Genomic DNA, 20873 nt, shown 5'->3' with positions numbered 1-20873 from the left:
GTCAGTAGTGTCCTGGATGTAGCTAGGAGTATTTCTGACCAGGGGTTTAAGGAGATTTTCCACCCAACCTGAGAAACTTTCTGTCAAGGTGCCAATGCCAGAAATAATAGGCCTTCCTGGATTGCCATCTTTGTGTATCTTGGGGAGCATATAGAAACAGCCTGGCCTGGGATCCTCTGGAATGAGAAGGTGGACCTTGTGTTGCATCTCAGTTGAAAACTTCTTGGTCATATCAATAAGTTGCTTCTTGTAGGCCTCTGTTGGATCACTCTCAAGTTTACTATAATGAATGGGGTTAGACAGCTGTCTGTTTGCTTCCTTGATATAGTCAGAAGTATTCATTATGACTATTGCACCCCCTTTGTCTGCAGGTTTTATAATTGAGGTGGAGCAGAGGATCCGCTGTGCTCTCAGTTTGGTCTTGTCAACCAGGTTCAGCTCAAAGCTGCTACACACTTCTGGCCTTTGTTGCACACCACCTTGCTGGGCTTGAGGTTCAGAGCCTGAAACCACTCATCTGTCTGTTCCTCGATCAGTCAACAGATCCCTGGTGTCTCCTGGTCTTTCACCAGATTGATACGTTTTAGCACAGCTTGCTGTGTTGCTAAAAGTGGTGTTGCGGGCGGTGTCCTGACTAAATGAGGAAGCAGGAGAGGAGGAGGTTGAGTGGGAGACAACTGTAGGCAACAATTGATGTCTGGCAATCCTGGGTGGGGCTAGAATCTGAGCCAGAGCCTACTTCCTTGGAACCAGCTGCCACTACATTATCCCAGTGGGCAGTTATAGAGATATAATGTTCCTGCCCGTACTTACTAGTCCACGTGTCAGTTGTGAGGTGAACCTGGGGACTCACAGCATTGTTGTGCAGTGCACATTTGATCATGTCCAACCTGTTGGTGCAGGAGGGAACCACCTCCCGGGAAAAGTGGGAAAAGTAGCGTTGGTTGGGAACATCATAGTGAGCGACAGGCCCCAACAGATCTCTAAAACTGTCCATCTCCACCAGCTTGAATGTGAGCATTTCAAAGGCCAAACATTTGGAAATGGTCATATTCAGGACCAGAGCTGCAATGGGCTAAACTTTCACTTTCTCTCCATGAAAAATGTATAGCACAGCCAAACAAGCCCAGAGAGTGCAAATGCAGTTCAATTTGAGTTAGTGAGTCCTACTCACGGTCAATAAGAAAGAAACGATAAGCAACGAGTCAACAGTTCCTCCTTAGGATTTTTTGGCTGTGCTATGGCTCGGGAAAGTTTTCCAATAATACACAGTTGCTTATGCTGATTATTGCTTGTAGCTGGTATACCGCCTTATCTTAATATCCAAATAAGGTGCGTAGGCTCTTAGCTGCAAATTTCTGCTGAAATATAAAGAAGAGAAATTGTGTTTTGCATGAATATCATGAATTTCCTTCCTCATTCAATTAATTGTTGAAAAACACAAAAGGACAACTGTCCTAACTTATTCTCAACCATCCATAGTCAGTAGAGATTGAGAGTAGTTAGAAGTGTTTGTGAATAGTGTCCTGTACGGCTTTCTTTATATCTTTGTTCCTAAAACTGTATATGATGGGATTTATCAGTGGAGTGAATACAGTATAGAGCAGGGAGAGGATCTTATTAACATCTGAGGATTGTACTTTTGATGGAAGAACATAAACACTGAACACAGTCCAGTAGAATATGGAGACCACAGTGAGGTGGGAGCTGCAGGTGGAGAAGGCTTTCTGTCTACTGATATTAGCTGGGATTCTTAAGATGGCCCGGACAATGTTCACATAAGAAACAACTATTATTATACTGGGGATAATCACAAATGGAATACTTAACAAATACAATTGTAGTTTCATAGGAAATGTGTCAGAACAGGCGAGTTCTTCTAAAGGAACAAGATCACAGAAAACATGGTCAATGATATTCGACCCGCAGAACTTTAACTTTGAGGTTTTAGATGTTTCAATGTAGGCATTGCACAGACTGATCAACCAAGAACTTGCCGACAATCTCATACAGTATCCATTTGTCATGATAGAGGTATAACGGAGGGGGTTACAGATGGCCACATATCTGTCATAGGACATCACCGTCAGGATAAGACACTCAAATGTTTCTGAAACACAGAAGAAATAAAACTGAGTCATACAACCGCTGTAGGGGATGGTGCCCCCATTATTCAGTAGGACATGGAGCATGTTAGGAGCAACAACTGAGATTATCATTATATCACTGATGGACAGCTGTGAGATGAAGAAGTACATGGGAGTGTGGAGGATCCTACTGGTGGACACAAGGGCGATGATCAGGAGGTTCCCACATATTGTCACACAGAATGTTACAAAAATTAGACAGAAGATTGAAATTCTTAATTGTTGGCTGCCCTGAAAACCCAAAAGAATGAACTCCATGATATCAGTCAAATTCTCAACCTAAATTAAGTAGACAAGTTGTAAAGTAATTAGTTCAACTATTATATTGTAGAATATGATAAGACACCGATATAAATCACATTCTCTATACCAGGACACAGGTTGTGTGCCCATTACCTCCCCTAGTGTATAATAGGTGTATAGCGTGCACTTCTGTAATTCTAGGCCTGATATACTGCAGGTCATTATGGGACATTATTATAAAATACAACAATGAAATTACATACATATTTAATTGAAATAATCATGAAATGTTGAGGGTACAAAGATATCAAAAAGTCAAGTAATAATTCAGTTATAACACAGGAGCAGCTCCTCTACAGTACAGATGTACAACATGTGCCATAGATGTGGGTGTGAAAGATCTGGTCTATGGGGGACATTTATCATATGCTGGCGCTCATGGGCATATTCACAGCAGCATATATAAAGAGGGGGTATATTTCTATGCCAGGCTGCAGCCTCCTTCCCCGATACATCAGGAGGCTGCAGCCTGGCATAGAAATAAATGCAGTCTTGGCCCTCGGCTTGGCTGGCCTCACCCCCCCCCCCATTATGCCCCTTCATGCCTCATAGTCGTAAGTGCTAACAATAAGCAATAAGCTAGCATTTGCGATTATTTCAGGACCACCAACGTGGCACAGAGGTCCTGATAAATATGTCCCTATGTGTCAGTCATTATGATAATTTCATGTTTCTTAAATTCTGGGTATGTAATTTCCTCACTTTCGAGGATGGTTCATTAATGAGGCATTGGGGGTCATTTATGTTTAATTTTCTTCCAGTTTTTTCAGTATTTTTTGAGACTTTTTTGGTGCCAAAAAACTCCAGACAAAACCACACTTAAAGGGGTATTCTTGTCTGGGCATTCTCATTCAGTTTGATATATCTTCCATATATAACCATTTCTTCAATTAGATGTTATTAAAAAAAATGTTCCTGTGTGAAGATAATTTCTCATAAATGTAGTAATTTTGTCCCTTAGAAACGAGATGGCTTCCTCGGATACGACCACCTCTGCCTGAGAGATTGCACAAATAAACAAAAAGGTTTTGGTATATGAAATGTCCGGGAGTTACTGTTGTCTTGTGGTAATGATGGCTGAATCCAGGAGGTCAGGGAGGACTCAATAGCACATGTCTGGCCACTGCTGCCAGAGTGTGAGGTGGTCGTAACCGAGGAAGCTATCTCGTTTCTAAGGGACAACATGGCTACATTTATGAGAAATTATCTTCACACAGGAACATTTTTTTAATAACATCCAATTGAAGAAATGTTTATATATGGAAGATTAGTGAAACTGAATGTAAATGCCCAGACGAAACGAGAATACCCCTTTAAGGAAAACTTTAAAAATGAAAAGACAGGAACAAAACAAAACAAACAGAGATAAGATAAATGACCCCCAGTGACTGATAATATTCATAAATAAGTCACAATTTAAAAAAAGATTTGCATTTCACATTTTATTTTGATTTAAGACTGGATCTGGGGGACGCTGTGGATGTTGTATATCTGGACTTTTCAAAGGCATTTGACACTGTGCCGCATAAAAGGTTGGTATATAAAATGAGACTGCTGGGAATAGGGGAAAATCTGTGTATTTGGGTAAGTAATTGGCTTAGTGATAGAAAACAGAGGGTCATCATTAATGGCACATTCTCAGATTGGGTTGACGTTACCAGTGGAGTGCCACAGGGGTCAGTATTGGGGCCATTGTATTAATGACCTTGTAGTGGGTTTACCCAGTCAAGTTTCAATATTTGCAGATAATACTAAGCTCTGTAAAGTAATAAATACTGAGGCCGATAGTTTAGCATTACAGAGGGATTTGTGGAAGCTTGAGGGATGGGCAGAGAAATGGTTGATGAGATTTAATGTAGATAAATGTAAAGTTATGCACTTGGGCCATGGAAACAAAAAGTATAATTATGTTCTAAACAGTTAATTACTTGGTGAAACTGGAGCTGAAAAGGACTTGGGGGTATTGGTGGATGGTAAACGTAATTTTAGTGACCAGAGCCAGGCAGCTGCTGCTTAAGCAAATAAAATTATGGGATGTATCAAGAGAGGAATAGATTCTCATGATAAAGACATAGTTTTGCCCTTATACAAATCCCTGGTCAGACCACACATGGAATATTGTGTACAGTTTTGGGCACCAGTGTATAAAAAGGATATAGTAGAGCTGGAACGGGTGCAGAGGAGAGCAACCAGGATTATTAGGGGAATGGGGGGATTAGAATACAAGGACAGAATACAAAATTTGGGATTATTCAGTTTAGAAAAAAGAAGACTGGGGGAGACCTCATTACAATGTACAAATACCTGAACGGACAGTACAAGGATCTCTCCAAAGATCTTTTTATACCTAGGCCTGTGACCAGGACAAGGGGGCATCCTCTACGCCTAGAGGAGAGGCGATTCTACCATCAACATAGACAAAGGTTCTTTACTGTAAGAGCAGTGACACTATGGAACTCTCTGCTGCAGGAGGTTGTTATGGCCGACTCTATGTACATGTTCAAGAGAGGCCTGGATGACTTTCTGGAGAGAAAAAATATCACGGGTTATGGGGATAAAACATTTATTTAATTCTTAAAGGTTGGACTTGATGGACTTGCGTCTTTTTCCAGCCTTATATACTATGATACTATGATACTATGATCAGAGCCACATTTTATGAATAAAACCCCTCGTATAATTTAGATGGGTAGAATATTGTACTCAAAGGGGTCATGTATCTCTAATAATGCTTTATTTTTCTTTTCTTTTGTGTGCCTTTTTAAGTGCAGAATCGAGCAGCGCACCAGCCGCCTCCAGGATGTGATGCAGGGGCCTGATTTATCTTTGTAGCCCAGATGTTTGTTCAACTTGTGCGACTTTTGGGCTCTGAAATTGTCCCATTATTGTGTCTAATAAATCGCGAAAGAAAGCGTGCTACACCCAGACTTACTTTTGGGAGTAACTATTTGGGACTAAAAAGTTGCACACCACAAAAAATCACAAAAGTGAGACTAAACAAGGGGGAAAAACTTACAATACATTTCAATGATTAAGCAGCCGACCTAAGGAAACCTGAAAAAGTGGCAGCCGAAAAACTATGATACATGTGCCCCAATCTGCTGCTGATGGATCACTCCAGGTACTCACAGGAAAGTCCATGTTCTCAATATTCTTATTTGTGAGCTCAGAAAAGGGAAATCATTTGGAAAATCTATATCAGTTTCTGCATATTCTGTAAAATGACATAATGAGCAGCCAATTCAGTGACAGAGGAGACTCCATAACAAGACGCCTGGCAGATCTATCGTATATATCCGATGGTTTTCCCTCTGTGGAGTTGGTATCTGGGTCTCCTTAGTCTCATTTGCACAGGTCCAAAGAGAAATCTAGAAATGATTCACAGCTTCTCCCCGAGGTTAGCCGATGCATTTCAATACATAATATATATAAAAAAATGAATTAGGCATAAGAAGAGTTTTGTGCATTTTTCAATTGTTTTGGGGTGAATCTTGCTCTCATTTTTATCAGATTCACCATAAATGTTGAGCGATCCAGACTTTCTGTGTCCTTGTTAATCAAGATATCTGTTACCTCAATAATAAGTATAAATAAATAATAAAAAGACCAATATCAATCACAATTTGACCCTCTCAGAACACCATAAAAACTCTCAAGGACAACCCATGGATGACAAATGCAGCAAAATCGCTAATGTTCGTCAATCTTCCCATGAACTCTCTTTTTCAAGACATCGGCCAATACAAAGTTCCAATTGGTTTTGCCAGAATTAACAATTTACTAATCCGTAAAGATGAACAATCTTGGGAAGTCAATAACCTACCCCTCCCTGCCATTCAGGACTACCAATCAGCTCTGGCAGAGTACAGCAAAGCAATTCGACAAAGTGGAAATCCTTTACGAAAAATTTGCTTCAACGCGTATGCAGATTTTCCGGCCATTCATGTTAACTATGTTTTCCTTAAACAGTGGTAACCTGAGGGTGAAGTGGAAATGAAAAGCCTAAGTAGTCTACGTCACAGGTCAGGATATGAGAGCCCCGTGTGATGTCACTGGCAGTCACAGCACATAAGAAGGCCTGCCCCATCTTTGCCGCTTCCTGACTGACAGAGCATGGAGATAGGTTGCTGTAAGGAGGGAGAGCAAAGACTGTAGGACATTCGAAGTATAGGAAGGAGAGATGAGCGAACATACTCGTCCGAGCTTGATGCTAGTTTGAGCATTAGCGTACTCGAAACTGCCATTTTCGCCAGCTCGAGAAAATGGCATCTCCCACCGTTGTGTTTTTTGGCGGCCAGAAACAGAGCCTATCACAAGACAGGAGACTCTGCACTCCACCCAGCATGATGTGGTACCCTTACATGTCGATAGCAGTGGTTGGCTGGCCAGATCAGGTGACCCTGGAATAGACTAGCCGCTGCCCGCGCTGCTCGGATCATTCTCTGTCTGGATGCCGCTAGGGAGAGAGCTGCTGCTGGTCAGGGAAAGCGTTAGGGTGTTCTATTAGAATAGTGTTAGGCAGGAGTGATTCTACAAGAACCCAACAGCCCTTTTTAGGGCTACAATAATGTTTTATTTAACTTTTTTGGGTTTGCCTGTGGCTGGGCTTGCTGTCATTAGTAGTGCAGCTAGTACCATATAGTGAGGAATTTGCTGGGAGACTTGCGACCGTTGTGTTTAGCTCTTAGTGATACACATATCCACCTTAAACACCGAAGTGGGACAATTTATTAGGGGTTTGATTTGAATTAGGCACAGTCTGCTGATTTATTTTTTTTTACGTTTATTTCTTTTTATAACTCAAAGTCATCAGGCACAGCACAAAATCCAGTTGTGTGCTGTCAGTGTAGGTTAGAAACTAGCCATAGCAATAGGATAGCATTGTTTTGTTATAAAAAAATAAATAAATAAAGTTTACAATTTAATTTTGAAAATGTTTAACCCGAGGGCTAGGGGTAGAGGACGAGGGCGTGGACGTGGGCGTGCAACTACTGCAGGGGTCAGAGGCCGTGATCCTGGGCGGGGTGAGACACCACCTGCTGATGAGGGAGCAGGAGAACGCCGCAGAGCTACACGGTTCATCATGTCTCAAGTTACTGGGACTCGTGGTAGAGCACTGTTGAGGCCAGAACAGTGCAAAGAGGTGATGTCGTGGATTGCGGACAATGCTTCTAGCCATTTGTCCACCAGTCAGTCTTCCACGCAGTCCACCCATGCCACCGAAATCAGCACTCCTCCAGCTCCTCCACCTCAGCCTCCTTACCCCCAGTCTGCCCCCTCCCAGCAAAATTTAGCATTTGAACCGGCATACTCTGAGGAACTGTTTTCTGGACCCTTCCCACAGTCACAAACCACTTGTCCGGTTGCTGCTGAGCTATTTTCCGATGCCCATGTTTTCAACCGGTCGCAGTCTGTGGGTGATGATGACATTATTGACGTAGTGGAAGAAGTGTGTAAAGAGGTGTCGGACGATGAGGACACACGGTTGTCAGACAGTGGTGAAGTTGTTGTCAGGGCAGGAAGTCCGAGGGGGGAGCAGACTGAGGGATCGGAGGATGATGAGGTGACAGACCCAAGCTGGGTTGATAGGCCGGGTGAACACAGTGCTTCTGAGACGGAGGCGAGTCCTATAGCAGAACAGGTTGGAAGAGGGAGTGGTGGGGCCAGACGGAGAGTCAGGGCCAGAGCTGGTGCATCAGCGCCAAATGTTTCACGTAGTCAAGCTTCCGTGGCGAGGGCTAGATTTACTGAAGTCTGGAGGTTCTTTAAAGAAACACCGGATGCCACCTGTGCCAAACCAGGATCAGCAGGGGTTTCACCACTACTAGCTTAACTACCACCAGTATGCGCAGGCATATGAATGCATGGCACCAAGCCCGTTAGCCTCCGGCCAGGCACACCACTGCTCCTTCCCCTGTGTCATCTGCTAATCAGCCCCCTGACCAGGACCCCGGCCCAAACAGCTCCCGTGCGAAAACCCCATCTTCGCCTCCACGATCCTCCATAGCATCCACCAGCGTTCAGCTTTATATACCCCAGACGTTGGAGCGCAAAAGGAAGTATAGTGCAACCCACCCACACGCCCAAGCCCTCAACATCCACATCTCCAAACTGCTAGCCTGGAGATGCTGCCCTATAGGCTGGTAGAGACCGAGGCCTTTCGAAACCTCCTGGCGGTGGCTGCCCCTCGGTATTCGGTCCCCTGCCGCCACTACTTTTCCTGATGTGCCGTCCCAGCCCTGCACAAGCACGTGTCAGACAACATCATCCGTGCCCTGACCAACGCCGTTTCTGACAAGGTCCACCTGACCACGGACACATGGACGAGTGCTGCCGGGCAGGGCCACTATATATCGCTGACAGCACATTGGGTTAACTTGGTGGTGGCTTGGACCTAGTCTGACCCTGGGGCTGGTCATGTACTGCCAACGCCGAGGATTGCGGGGCCTACCTCGGTCCAGGTCTCAAAGGCCTACTATGCCTCCTCCTCCTCCCACCCCTCCTCCACCTCCTCCTCCGAATTACCATCCGTGGGTATGGCGCCATCAGTCGGTAGCTCTAGGCAAGCAGCAGTGCCATCGCTAAGCGACAGCAGGCGGTGCTCAAACTGCTGAGCCTAGGCGATAAAAGGCACACCGCCCAAGAGCTATTACCAGGCATCACGGCGCAGACTGATTTGTGGCTGGCACCGCTGAACCTGAAGCCAGGCATGGTTGTGTGTGACAACAGCCGTTACCTGGTGGCGGCTCTGCAACTCGGCAGACTGACACATGTGCCATACCTGGCCCATGTGTTAAATCTGATAGTTCAGCGTTTCCTCAAGACATACCCCAATCTGTCTGATTTGCATACGAAGGTGCGCCGCATCTGTGCGCATTTCAGGAAGTCCAGCACAGATGCTGCCACTCACAGGGCAGCGCAGCGCTGCCTCCAACTGCCCGCTCACCGACTGTTGTGCGACATGCCCACGTGGTGGAATTCAACATTAACCATGTTATCCAGAGTTTACCAGCAGCGCAGAGCGATTGTAGACTGCCAGATGTCAACTTCCACCAGAACTGGTAGTCAGGTCAGTCAGCTTCCTCAAGTCTACAATGAGGAGTGGACGTGGATGTCTGATATCTGTCAGGTGCTGAGTAACTTTAAAGAGTCAACACAGATGGTCAGTGGCGATGCCGCCATCATCAGCCTCACCAACCCGCTGCTTGGCCTGTTGAAAAACTCTCTGGTCAGCATGAAGTCAGAAGCTTTGTGCTCGTCACAAGAGACGGGGGAAGAAGATTCCCTTGTTGATAGCCAAAGCACCCTTAGGTCTGTTTCTCAGTGCATATCGGAGGAGGTGTAGGAGGATGAGGAGGAAGAGGAGGAAAATGTTGGCGAGACAGAAGAGGGGACCATTGTTCAGTCCTTCACTGTTCAGCGTGTATGGGCAGAAGAAGAGGAGTTGGAGGAGTTGGAGGAGGAGGAAATGGACATTCAGGCCAGTGAGGGGAGTGAATTCTTGTGCGTTGGGACTCTGGCGCATATGGCAGATTTCATGCTAGGCTGCCTATCCCGTGACCCTCGCGTTCAAAGAATTTATTCCAGCACCGATTACTGGGTATTCACTCTCCTGGACCCACAGTACAAGCAAAATCTTTCCTCTCTCATCCCTGGAGTGTGAGAATGCATGAATACCAGAAGGCCCTGGTGCACAAGCTGAAACAGTATTTCCCTTCTGACAGCGCTAGCGGCAGAGGGCGTACTTCTGCGGGACAAGTAGCGAGGGAGAGTAGGCGAGCAGGCAGCTTGTCCAGCACTGGCAGGGGTACGCTTTACAAGGCCTTTGCCAGTTTTATGTCACCCCAGCAAGACACTGTCACCTGTCCCCAGTCTCGGCAGAGTAGGGCTGATCTTTACAGAAAGATGGTGAGGGAGTACGTAGCTGACCATACCATCGTCCTAAATGATCTCACAGCTCCCTACAACTACTGGGTTTCAAAGCTGGACATGTGGCACGAACTGGCGCTGTACGCCTTGGAGACACTTGCCTGCCCTGCCGCTAGCGTGTTGTCCGAGCAGGTTTTCAGTGCAGCTGGTGGCATCATCACCGATAAGCGTACACACCTGTCGACTGACAGCGCTGACAGGCTGACGCTTATCAAGATGAATAAAGCCTGGATTTCTCAGGATTTCCATTCTCCACCAGGTGAAAGAAGCTCAACCTGAATAATGTATGCACTCCTTCCCCTCATTGTCCTCCTTCTCCTCCTCTTTGTACACTAAAGCAGAGGAAACCAGCTATTTTTTGCTGGCTCTAGCTATAGTACTTTATGTATTTAATTTTTCTGGAGGGCCACCTACCCGGTCCTCTGTTTTAAACATGCAGGCACACAATCTATTTAATTTTTCTGGAGGGCCACCTACCTGTTCCTCTGGTTTGAAAACTTTTTTGGACTGCCACATACAGGAACTCAATTTATTAAATTTTTCTGGAGGACCACCTACCTGCTCCTCTGGTTTGAAAACTTTTTTGGACTGCCACATACAGGCACTATCCAAATTAAATATTCTCCATAGCAACCTCCACACGTTGTCTCCATTGCTACCTCCACACGTCATCACCATAGCTGCCTCCAACAGTTGTCCATATAGCTGCCTCCATACATGGTCCCCTTATCAAACGAGCTGTGTCAGGCAGAATTTTGGGTTGTTTTCATGGCTTCCACATCAAACTTGTTAACTTTGTCGCCACCCTGCTGTGTAATCCTCAAAATATACTGGCAAACTTTTATCATTTACCGATATTATTTCAGCTCTTCTTGCGCATCTGTTTACATTCCCCTCACCCGCCATAACCCAAACTTATAAGAATACTACTACATTTGATCTTATACAAAAGGTTCTTAGAAGTGCTGTTTGGGGAGTAGCCGAGAGACAGGTGCTTGGATAGGCGAAAGCTCGCCTGGCAGCGGAGCGCCAGCTCCATCCCAAGATCCAACTAACATAGTTTTAACTGCAGCACCTTTAATCTACTACTACTTCACTGCCTCCATACATGGTCCCCTTATCAAACGAGCTGTGTCAGGCAGAATTTTCACGTGTTTCCCAAGATACATAGTGGAGCTCGGCCCATCTGTCGCCGCCATGCTGGAGACCTGAAGTTGCAATCATAGCAGCACAATATGGATGCCCCATACTGTCGCGCTTAATCATGGAACCATTTCCGAAAAAAACAATTAAAAATAGAACCACTATGCTATTCCATTATTCCTAGGTGAAATATTCAAACGAGCCCGCCTTTTTTGAAAATTATAATTTTTTCAAAGTAAACGCTTCTGGCCCCCAGGCCCATTTTGGGTGGGGAGGAGCCGAGAGACAGGGGCTTGGACAGGCGAAAGCTCGCCTGGCAGCGGACCGCCAGCTCCATCCCAAGATTAGGCAGTCTCAGAGGCATCCATGCATGCTGCCCCTGCTGTTTCCTGTCCATTTTGCCTCCACAATCCTCCACAGCGTCCACCAATGTCTCCATGCGCAACTTTCAACTCTCTATACCCCAGACGCTGGAGCACGTGAGAATCTGCAGCACATCATCCCCTTATCAAACGAGCTGTGTCAGGCAGAATTTTCAGGTGTTTCACCAGATATATAGTGGAACTTGGCCCATCTGTCGCCGCCATGCTGGAGACCTGAAGTTGCAATCATAGCAGCGCAATATGAATGCCCCATACTGTCGCTCTTAATCATGGAAGTCGTCTCCATGGCTGCCTCCACATGTCGTTCCCTTATCAAAAGAGCTGTGTCAGGCTCATTTTTCGGGTGTTTCACCAGATACGTTATGGAACTTGGTCACTATGTCGCCACCATGCTGTGTTATCGACTAAATATACCGTCAACCTTTTGTTGACATAGGAAATCATTTCAGCGCTTCTTGCTCACCTCCTTTGGTTCCTCTGCATGCCGTCATTTATAGTGTCAGGGTCAATTATTGGATGTTTTAGATGCTATCTAGCCTCATTCTGTCACTCTGTCATGGCCATGCTGTTGCCCATCATTTTGGCATAATGGTGCGATTAAGCAGCCTCAGAGGCATCCATGCATGCTGCCCCTGCTGTTTCCTGTCCATTTCCGTGGTGTTTTCATCCTTTTCTGAGGTTCCCAGGTGTTTGGCCAAGCTTCCCTGTGCAGAGCCTTGGTCCCCTTGAATGAAGCATCGGAAAAAGTTCGCCTCGAATAACGAGTACCCAAGCATTTTAGTGCTCGCTCATCTCTAATAGGAAGGGATAGATATGTGGCTGGCTTGGTGTGCGCTGGCTGGGGTGTGATCTACCACAGACTCTTTGTTCATATTGCTCTGGCTGCTGAAGAAACTGATAGTGATGGTGCTAGAAGCTGTCGGACATGATATTTTGATGTCTGTATTTCCAGCTACCATTTGCTGGGTTGTGTTCCCTGTGACTTTGTCCATTATTGCAATTTGGCACCTCCCTTTTTTTTTATGTTGTAGCAACTTAGCAAGTTTGACATCAGCTTGTTGCTTGGTTACTAACTACCAGTAGCCCGGCCGGGGAGCGCATGCACAGTAATTTTCCGTCATAGACATCTGGCAGTCACTTCCGGTCATGCGCATATGACAACTTCCGGTTTAGCGCTATTACGCCGATACAGCGGCAGTTCTGATTTGTTACACACATGCTTCGGAGACGTATTTAAGGTGGGTGCTTTCATTCATTGGGCTACTCGTCTTTTGATGACGATACGTGTGGGGAGCCGGTCACCGCCTATCATATCTACCTCTACCTGTATGCCAGCCCTATGCAGTATTTGATTCAGATCCCTACTTGTACATATGCAGTGGGTAATATCTCTACCTTAGCAGTGATTGTTTATGGCCTTTCACCAGCACTTTATAGTTCTTTATTAGCACTTTATTGTGTTTGGGTGAGTTTTGATGGAAATATTGGCACTTTTTTGATGTATTGTTTACGGCTATCGGTTCACTGCCAATATCACTGCGGACTGTGCAGATTGGGCTTATTGCCACTGAATTCTATATTGGATTATATTATTGTGGATTATGTGCAATATTGAGGTAGACATATAGACAGCAACCATTGTCTGGATAGGGGTGTGTTGGTGGTTGACCCATACCAGGGCCACCACGTTTTCTTGTAAAAATTTGTTTAATGTTTTTAACCCCTTAAGGACGCAGCCTGTTTGCAGGTTAAGGCTCGCAACTTTTTTTTGAAATTTGACCTGCGTCTCTTTATATGGTTATAACTTTTGAACACTGTTACTTATCAAAGCGATTCTGAGATTGTTCCTCACATGTTGTACTTCATTTTAGTGGTAAATTTTGGCTGATAAGTTTTGCGTTTATTTACAAAAAAAAGAAAAAAATGATAAATTTTTTAAAAAATTTGCCATTTTCGAAATTCAAAATCACCGCGTTTTCAGGCAGATAAATTTACCACCTAAATAACTTGCAGAATAACATTTCCCATTTGTCTACTTTACATTTTCATAATTTTTGAAATGTTTGGATAATTTATTTTGACGTCACGCGGCCTACAAATCGAATAGCGATTTTCCGTATTTTCGGAATTGACTATTTTGGGGATAAATACTGTTTGAAATCAAATTTTACATATTTAGCAACAAAACCCCCTATATAACCAACCCATTTTCAAATCTGCACCCCTCAAACTATCAGAAACAGCATTTACAAAGATTGTTAACCCCTTGAGATCATCATAGTAATTGAATCAAAATGGCGGTGAAATTTAGAATGGTCAAATTTTGTCGGTTATACGTTCATTTAGCCCTAAAATTTACACATTTCCAAAAGATAAAAAGAGAAAACTCACCATAAAATTTGTTCTACAATTTCTCCTGAGTGCAGCGACCCCCCACATGTGGACATTACTTGTGTTATGGGGGCACAGCAAGGCGCAGAAGGGAAGGAGCACCCTGCAGCTGCCAGGATTTTACTTTCCTCATTGGCCCATCTTGAAGGCTATAAAATTTTCGCTTTTCTGTTATTGGGGCCATGTGACGGCATTTTTTTTTGCGGGACGAGATGCTTTTTCCAGTGTTACCATTTTGGGGTTGGTATCACCTATTGTTGAAAATTTTGGAACTTTTTTTGAGGTCATGAGTAGAAAAGCATCAATTCTGTACTGGATTTTTTACTTTTTTTTTTTTGTGTTCACCGTATAGCCTAATAATCCTGTTATCTTTATTCTATGGGTCGATACGATTACGGGGACCAGACATGAATATTTTTTCTTATGTTTTACTAAATTTGCCAAATAAAACCCTAATGTGGGGAAAAATCTATCATTTTTGCATCGCTGTCTTCCAAGTGGCATAACATTGTTACGTTTTTGGCTACAGAGCTGGTTGATGGCTTGTTTTTTGCAGGACATGTTTTTCTTTGCAACAATATCATTCTGGAGTACATATGTTTTGTTGATCACTTTTTATTGCATTTTTAGTGGGATATAATAGGTAAAAATCATAATCGTTTGGCGGGTTTTTAACGTTTTTTTTTTACGGCGTTCATCATATGGGTTCAATAGTTATTTAGTTTTATTCTATGGATTGTTACGGACGCGGTGATACTATATATGTGGGGTTTGTGTTATGATTTAGACTTTTTTGAGTGTTATATGTCTCTTTATATGTTTTGGGGCTTATGGGCATTTTTAGTGATTTATAAAGTAATTTTTTATTGAAAAACATTTTTTTTTACATTTTTTTACATGATCCACCATGGGATATGAACAAGCAATCATCTGATTGCTTGTTCTTGATAATACTCTGCAATACTAATGTATTGCAGGGTATTATCAGTGCCAGCCTATGCAGATGCATAGGCTGACACTTTGCCTTTAAGATGACGTCACTGACGCCATCTTAAAGGTAAACCCTCCAGGCTTCTCTGGGGTCCCGATCGGACCCCAGAGGTGCCAAAACAGCGATCGGCCCCCCCGAAAACGGTGCGGGGGGGCCGATCGTGGGGTAAAGACCCCCAGAAGGCATGTTAAATGCCGCGGTCGCGTTGACCGCGGCATTTAACGGGTTAAACACCCGCGATCGGAGCCCACTCCGACCGCGGGTGTTAGCCGGGGATGTCAACGGTAGATTACCGTTGAAATCCCGCGGCTAACGATGCCGGTTCGGCTGCTATACAGCGCTGAACCGGCATCGTCTCTGCGCAGTAGCTGTACTGCGCTGAGCGCTATTCGCGGGACTCAGCGCAGTACAGCTACGGCGCAGAGCGCTAAGGGGTTAAATGTATGTCTTCTTTGTGTCTGTCTTTATACATGAATAAATATTGATATATGTTGTGAAGATATTTCTACTCATTTCTTCATACATGTTGGTCTGTTTTTGGTGCAAATCTTTTTTGCTTTTTGAGACATATCTATGGTATATTGCACCAGACCTGTCTTTAGACATTGTGGCTGTGCAAACTGCTCCTTCACAATAACTTTTGGGGGGTCACTATTGCATCAGTTTTTCAAAATTTCAGTTCATACTGAGCTCCTAATAATTTTGGAAGTACTTGGTATATTGGTGTTCACTTTCCCCTCAGCTAATGCAAAATACACGGCATAATCGAGATTTGTCACTAAATAGTTGATTTATGTTGAATTTGTTTTATTAACAAAGAACAAGGAAAACAAGAACAATACACGGGGGTTACACATATCCCCATAGTAGATTGAACATCAAGTACAAACTTAAATGGAAAAGAAATGAAAGGGCACGCATGACCGTCAACATAATACAGCAAGTCCATAATAATCAGCAAGACCAGGGGATTCGTTTTAAAGACAGCACATGCTCACATCACCCTTCTGATGCCCCTCTGATTCTGAGTTGGGACTTCTCACTCTTCTCCACCACAAGGGGGACATAAGAGAAATCTAGAAATACCAGTGGAAGTACCTTCAGGAGGCCATGGAATGAGCAGGAAAATAATCTGTGGATAATTCTATAACTATATAGTTGATCTAAAGGCATTAAACAAGGTTGCATGCTATTCGCTTTATTTTTTACTATTACTGTATATGCTCAAGTATAAGCCGAGTTTTTCAGCACAAAAAATGTGCTCAAAAAAATAAACTTGGCGTATACTGGAGTAAAAAAATAAAAAACTTCACTTCGGCCAGCGGCAAGTACGTGGCGCACACACTGACGTCAGCCACTTGCTGTCTATATACTTGGAGGGTAGCAGCAGGCTTCCTATATACTGAGGGGGGCAGAAGGTTGGCTATATACTAGTGGGGGACACCAGGCTTGCTATATACTGGTGGGGGCAGCAGGCTGGCTAGTTACTGGGGGCAGCAGGCTGGCTATGTACTGGTGGGGGCAGCAGGCTGGCTTCTTACTAGGGGGGCAACAGCAGGCTGGCTATGTACTGGGGGGCAGAAGGATGACTATATACTGCCAGGATGTAGGCTATATACTGGGGCAAGAGGCATGCAATATACTGGGGGCTGGCTGACCAGCTATATACTGGGGGCAGTAGGCTGGCAGGCTTTATTTTGGAGGATAGGGGGCTGGCGAGATACATAGTGGAAGGAGTCTGTGACCAATGCCTTTTCCACCCTAGGCTTATACTTGAGTCAATAGGTTTTCCCAGTTTTTTTGTGTTAAAATTAGGTATCTCGGATTGTACTTGGTTCGGTTTATACGATATACGGTACTTATTAGACATTTTTTGCTATTACAGTACACCTAGCTGGGTTTTCTTCTATAATAATCAACACAAGTATTTCAGTTCAGTTTTTATTTTTTTAGCACCAGAAAAATTATTTGTTATCTTTCTTCTCTGCGTTATTGTGATTACAGATATTAAAAACAATATTGGAAAATTTGCACTTGTTTAAGAGAAAGAAAGGGGAGGAGAGACTGGTAATAAATGTCACCTATGATTGTGGGTCATTGAAGAGGCAACTGAGGCAGTGGCACATCCCGCATTTTCCCCCAACTGATAAATAAACCAAAACAACCCATCTCACAGGGAGTAAAATTTGTTGAAATTTTCTAAAGAAGTAACTCTAGTCTGATAGTCAGAGTCATACTGTAGCTGTCTCTAAAGAGTCAGGGGATGGAAAGGCTTCCAAATAATCCTTAATCTTAGGTTGTCCTAACTGGAACTGTATATATAATGCAGGATCATTCCACTCGGAGGTCATACACCATGTCATACATTCAGACTAAGAATCCTTTATGGGTCTTCGGTCCTACCACAGGCTGCCCTGACAGATTTGTCATATAATTACCCAACTGCAGTAAAACTCCATCTACAGTATGGAATGCAGGTGCAATCAGAGTCAAAGTAATAACAATCTTCTAAAATTGCCCCTTCATCAAGTCCTGGAAGTGTCAAATCTTGCACCTGACCATCCAGAGAACTCATTTATTATGGCCAATTGATATGTCAGAACAGAATGGGAAAAAGATAGTGAGCCCTTGCACTTAACCCACCAAACTATCCCTGCCTACTTGACATCAGCGACACTGCCAACTGGGTGACATTCCCTACAGTATGTAAAGGGCAGGGAATGGGCAGAGAAATCAGCACCAGGACTTTACGTCAATAACTGAATCATTAGACACTAACCAGGCCTCTGCCCACAAGAGGCAAACATCAAAGACTCACAGCAGGGGAACCAGAACACTGGCATCTATCTGTCCAGTAACCAGCTGGGAAAAGGTGCAGGGCTGATATCATCAACTCAACACCACATTGTTTACGAGCTTCATATGGCCAACACAAGACGTGAGAGTTTAACAGATCATTTTAATTTATGACACAGGGAAATGAATTAAATCATCACCCAGCATCAGGCCAGTATAGATGGCTTTAATTCAGAGTGAACAGGTCAATTTATGGAAAGCTTTCTCAAAATCTTTGTTCCTCAAGGTGTATATAATAGGGTTAAGCAGGGGAGTCAGCACCGTGTAGCTCAGAGATAAGACTTTACTAAGTTCCAGGGAATCTGATCTTGCTGGAAACATATAAACAATCATTAATGTCCCATAAAATATGGATACGACAATGAGGTGGGAGCTACAGGTGGAGAAGGCTTTATGTCTTCCGGTACTGGATGGGATCTTCAGGATGGCGATGACAATGTTCACATAGGAGGTGACTATTACTATAAAAGGTAAAACTATAAGTACAGTTCCTATTAGTAATTTTTGAAGTATAGAAATTTGAGAACAGAAAAGTTGCATTATGGGTTCGTAGTCGCAGTAGAAATGATCTATAATATGTTGTCCACAAAAAGGCAGATTATACATGTGCATGACATCATTCAATGCAATAATAAAACTCATCAACCAAATTATGCCGATTGATGTAAAACAAAATGTATTATTAATAATGGAGTGATAACGGAGGGGGTTACAGATGGCCACATACCGGTCATAGGACATCACCGACAGGAGGAGACATTCAAAAGAGTCTGAAGCGGCATAGACAAAAAACTGGGTGATGCATTCAATGAGAGAGATGGAACTTCCTCCATACAGGACAGTGTGAAGAAGGACGGGGACAATGTCTGTAGTGACCAGTAGGTCACACAATGACAGCTGTGTAATGAAGAAGTACATGGGGGACTGAAGGGTTTTACTCACTAGATACAAGACCATGATAAGAAGGTTTCCAGATATTGTCCCAATGAAGATGAGAACCAGGAGAGATGAGAACAGCAATGTAAAGTTGTAAAGATTTGGAAATCCGAGGAGGACGATGGAAGTGATGTTATGAGCAAGGAACATAAGATAAGATAAAAGGAGGGAAGAAGGATCGTTATGAATCGTTTGCCACTTCTAATTATAGGTCTATCCTTCAAATAAATTTGTAATTATGAGAATAAGATAAAGTTTTCACCTGCCCTGTCGATTGTAGTCAGAGATCAGATACCGATATAAGGAGGCTTCAATCATTAAGGTTGAGGTCATTTTTTCTGCTGGTGTAGTACGTAGATGCACCCAATGACTTCACCCGAAGCTCAATATATATTTACACTACAAACCTACAATTCTTGCTCGGCTAAACTTGTTTTTTAAAAGGAAACTCACAAAATTGTTTCATTTTTAAATATTCAGAAGCACAAACTTATCATCTCTCAGAGCAGACGTCTCGTCCTTCTATGATAGAGTCTTCCCTGCTCCTTCTATTTTCCTTTGAATTAAGATTTGTTCAGGATTAAAGAGTGATATTGGTGGATGCCAAACTCTTGTGTTTCATATTTCACAATTAGAATAAAAATTTCAGGTAGAGAAAGGGACACTTCATCGGCATTTATTCATATGGTGTAGAGAGTTGATATTTGCAGGCGCCGAACTCCTGAGTATTATATCTATTAATCTGAGGAATACGAAATATTGTCACATTCTAGTGAGTTTTTCCAATAATTCTATGGAGCTTCTGAATGTAAACATTTTATACCTTCATGTGTGGAGTCTTATACATCTGGGGATCCCAGAGAGGCTCCAACAGTCTCCCCAACGTACAGACAGAAATGAGGTCTAATTAGTCATCCGAGAGAAAATCTGTAAGGGTTTAATGTTTGTCTTTTTGTCAAGGGTATTAGAAGAAGAGAAAACTTTGATGAAACAGGATTTTAAAAGATTATCTTAGGTAAAAATACATTTTGAACATGACTGCAGGATTTTGAAAGCCTGACTTTAAAATATGGACAATTTCAGTGATTCTACAAGAAATACAAATGATTATTAAGTCAAATGTTTATTTCTCTGGTGTAAAGTAATTTTTTTAAAATCACATTAGTCTTTTTAGCATTTTTATATGACTTTTCATTAACCTGGAACATTTACAAGTCTTTCCTAATTGACTTCACTGTAAAAATCCATACAAAATTCAAAACAACTTGCTGTTAATTTTAAAAAAAAAATATGCAAATTGATGTAATGTTGGAATTACATTGCCTTTTCGATTTTCCATAATTTTTTTTCTCAGCAACACAGGAGGGTTTTTTCCAATGCAGTATTTTTCTATTCATTTTCAAAAGGATTAAATTACTTTATAAAAATGTATTTCTGCACCCAGTTTGTGGCCATGAAAGTTCATTGTTATCTGCTGTCTAGATGTATTTCGAATTCCATAAGGAAAAAGGAGAATATGCAGCAATGAAATACTACGGTGTGCGGAGAGCTTATTGCCTGTTACCAGCTTGCACCTACCTCACCGAGACCTATTTTTCAAATGTGTCCATTTATGTGGTAATGACTTTCAAATGCTTTCACATTCCAAGGTGATTTTGAGATTTTATATTTTTTCATGTTATATTGTACATGTTTGTTGAAAAATTTGGATGATATGTATTGTGGCTATGCAAGAAAGAACTGAAATTTGGCAAAACTTGGAATAATTCTCCATTTTCAATATTTTAAATGTTC

At 43.0% G+C, this 20873-nt stretch overlaps 1 protein-coding gene across 1 annotated transcript; it reads right to left on the bottom strand.

The window, feature by feature from the left end:
* Positions 1-1502: 1502 nt before the first annotated feature.
* LOC140128701 (olfactory receptor 6B9-like) lies at positions 1503-5591 on the bottom strand. The gene is made up of 3 exons (XM_072150400.1): positions 5580-5591; positions 2279-2426; positions 1503-2110 (listed from the first exon to the last, which is right to left on the bottom strand). The coding sequence occupies exons 1-3, from the start codon at positions 5589-5591 to the stop codon at positions 1503-1505; spliced, it is 768 nt and encodes a 255-aa protein (XP_072006501.1).
* Between the last annotated feature and the right edge of the window lie 15282 nt (positions 5592-20873).

The sequence above is a fragment of the Engystomops pustulosus genome, chromosome 4, assembly GCF_040894005.1.
Source record: "Engystomops pustulosus chromosome 4, aEngPut4.maternal, whole genome shotgun sequence".
NCBI classification, from domain to species: Eukaryota; Metazoa; Chordata; class Amphibia; order Anura; family Leptodactylidae; genus Engystomops; species Engystomops pustulosus.
Note: the sequence above shows the minus strand (reverse complement) of the source record. Positions and strands in the feature narration are given on the sequence as shown.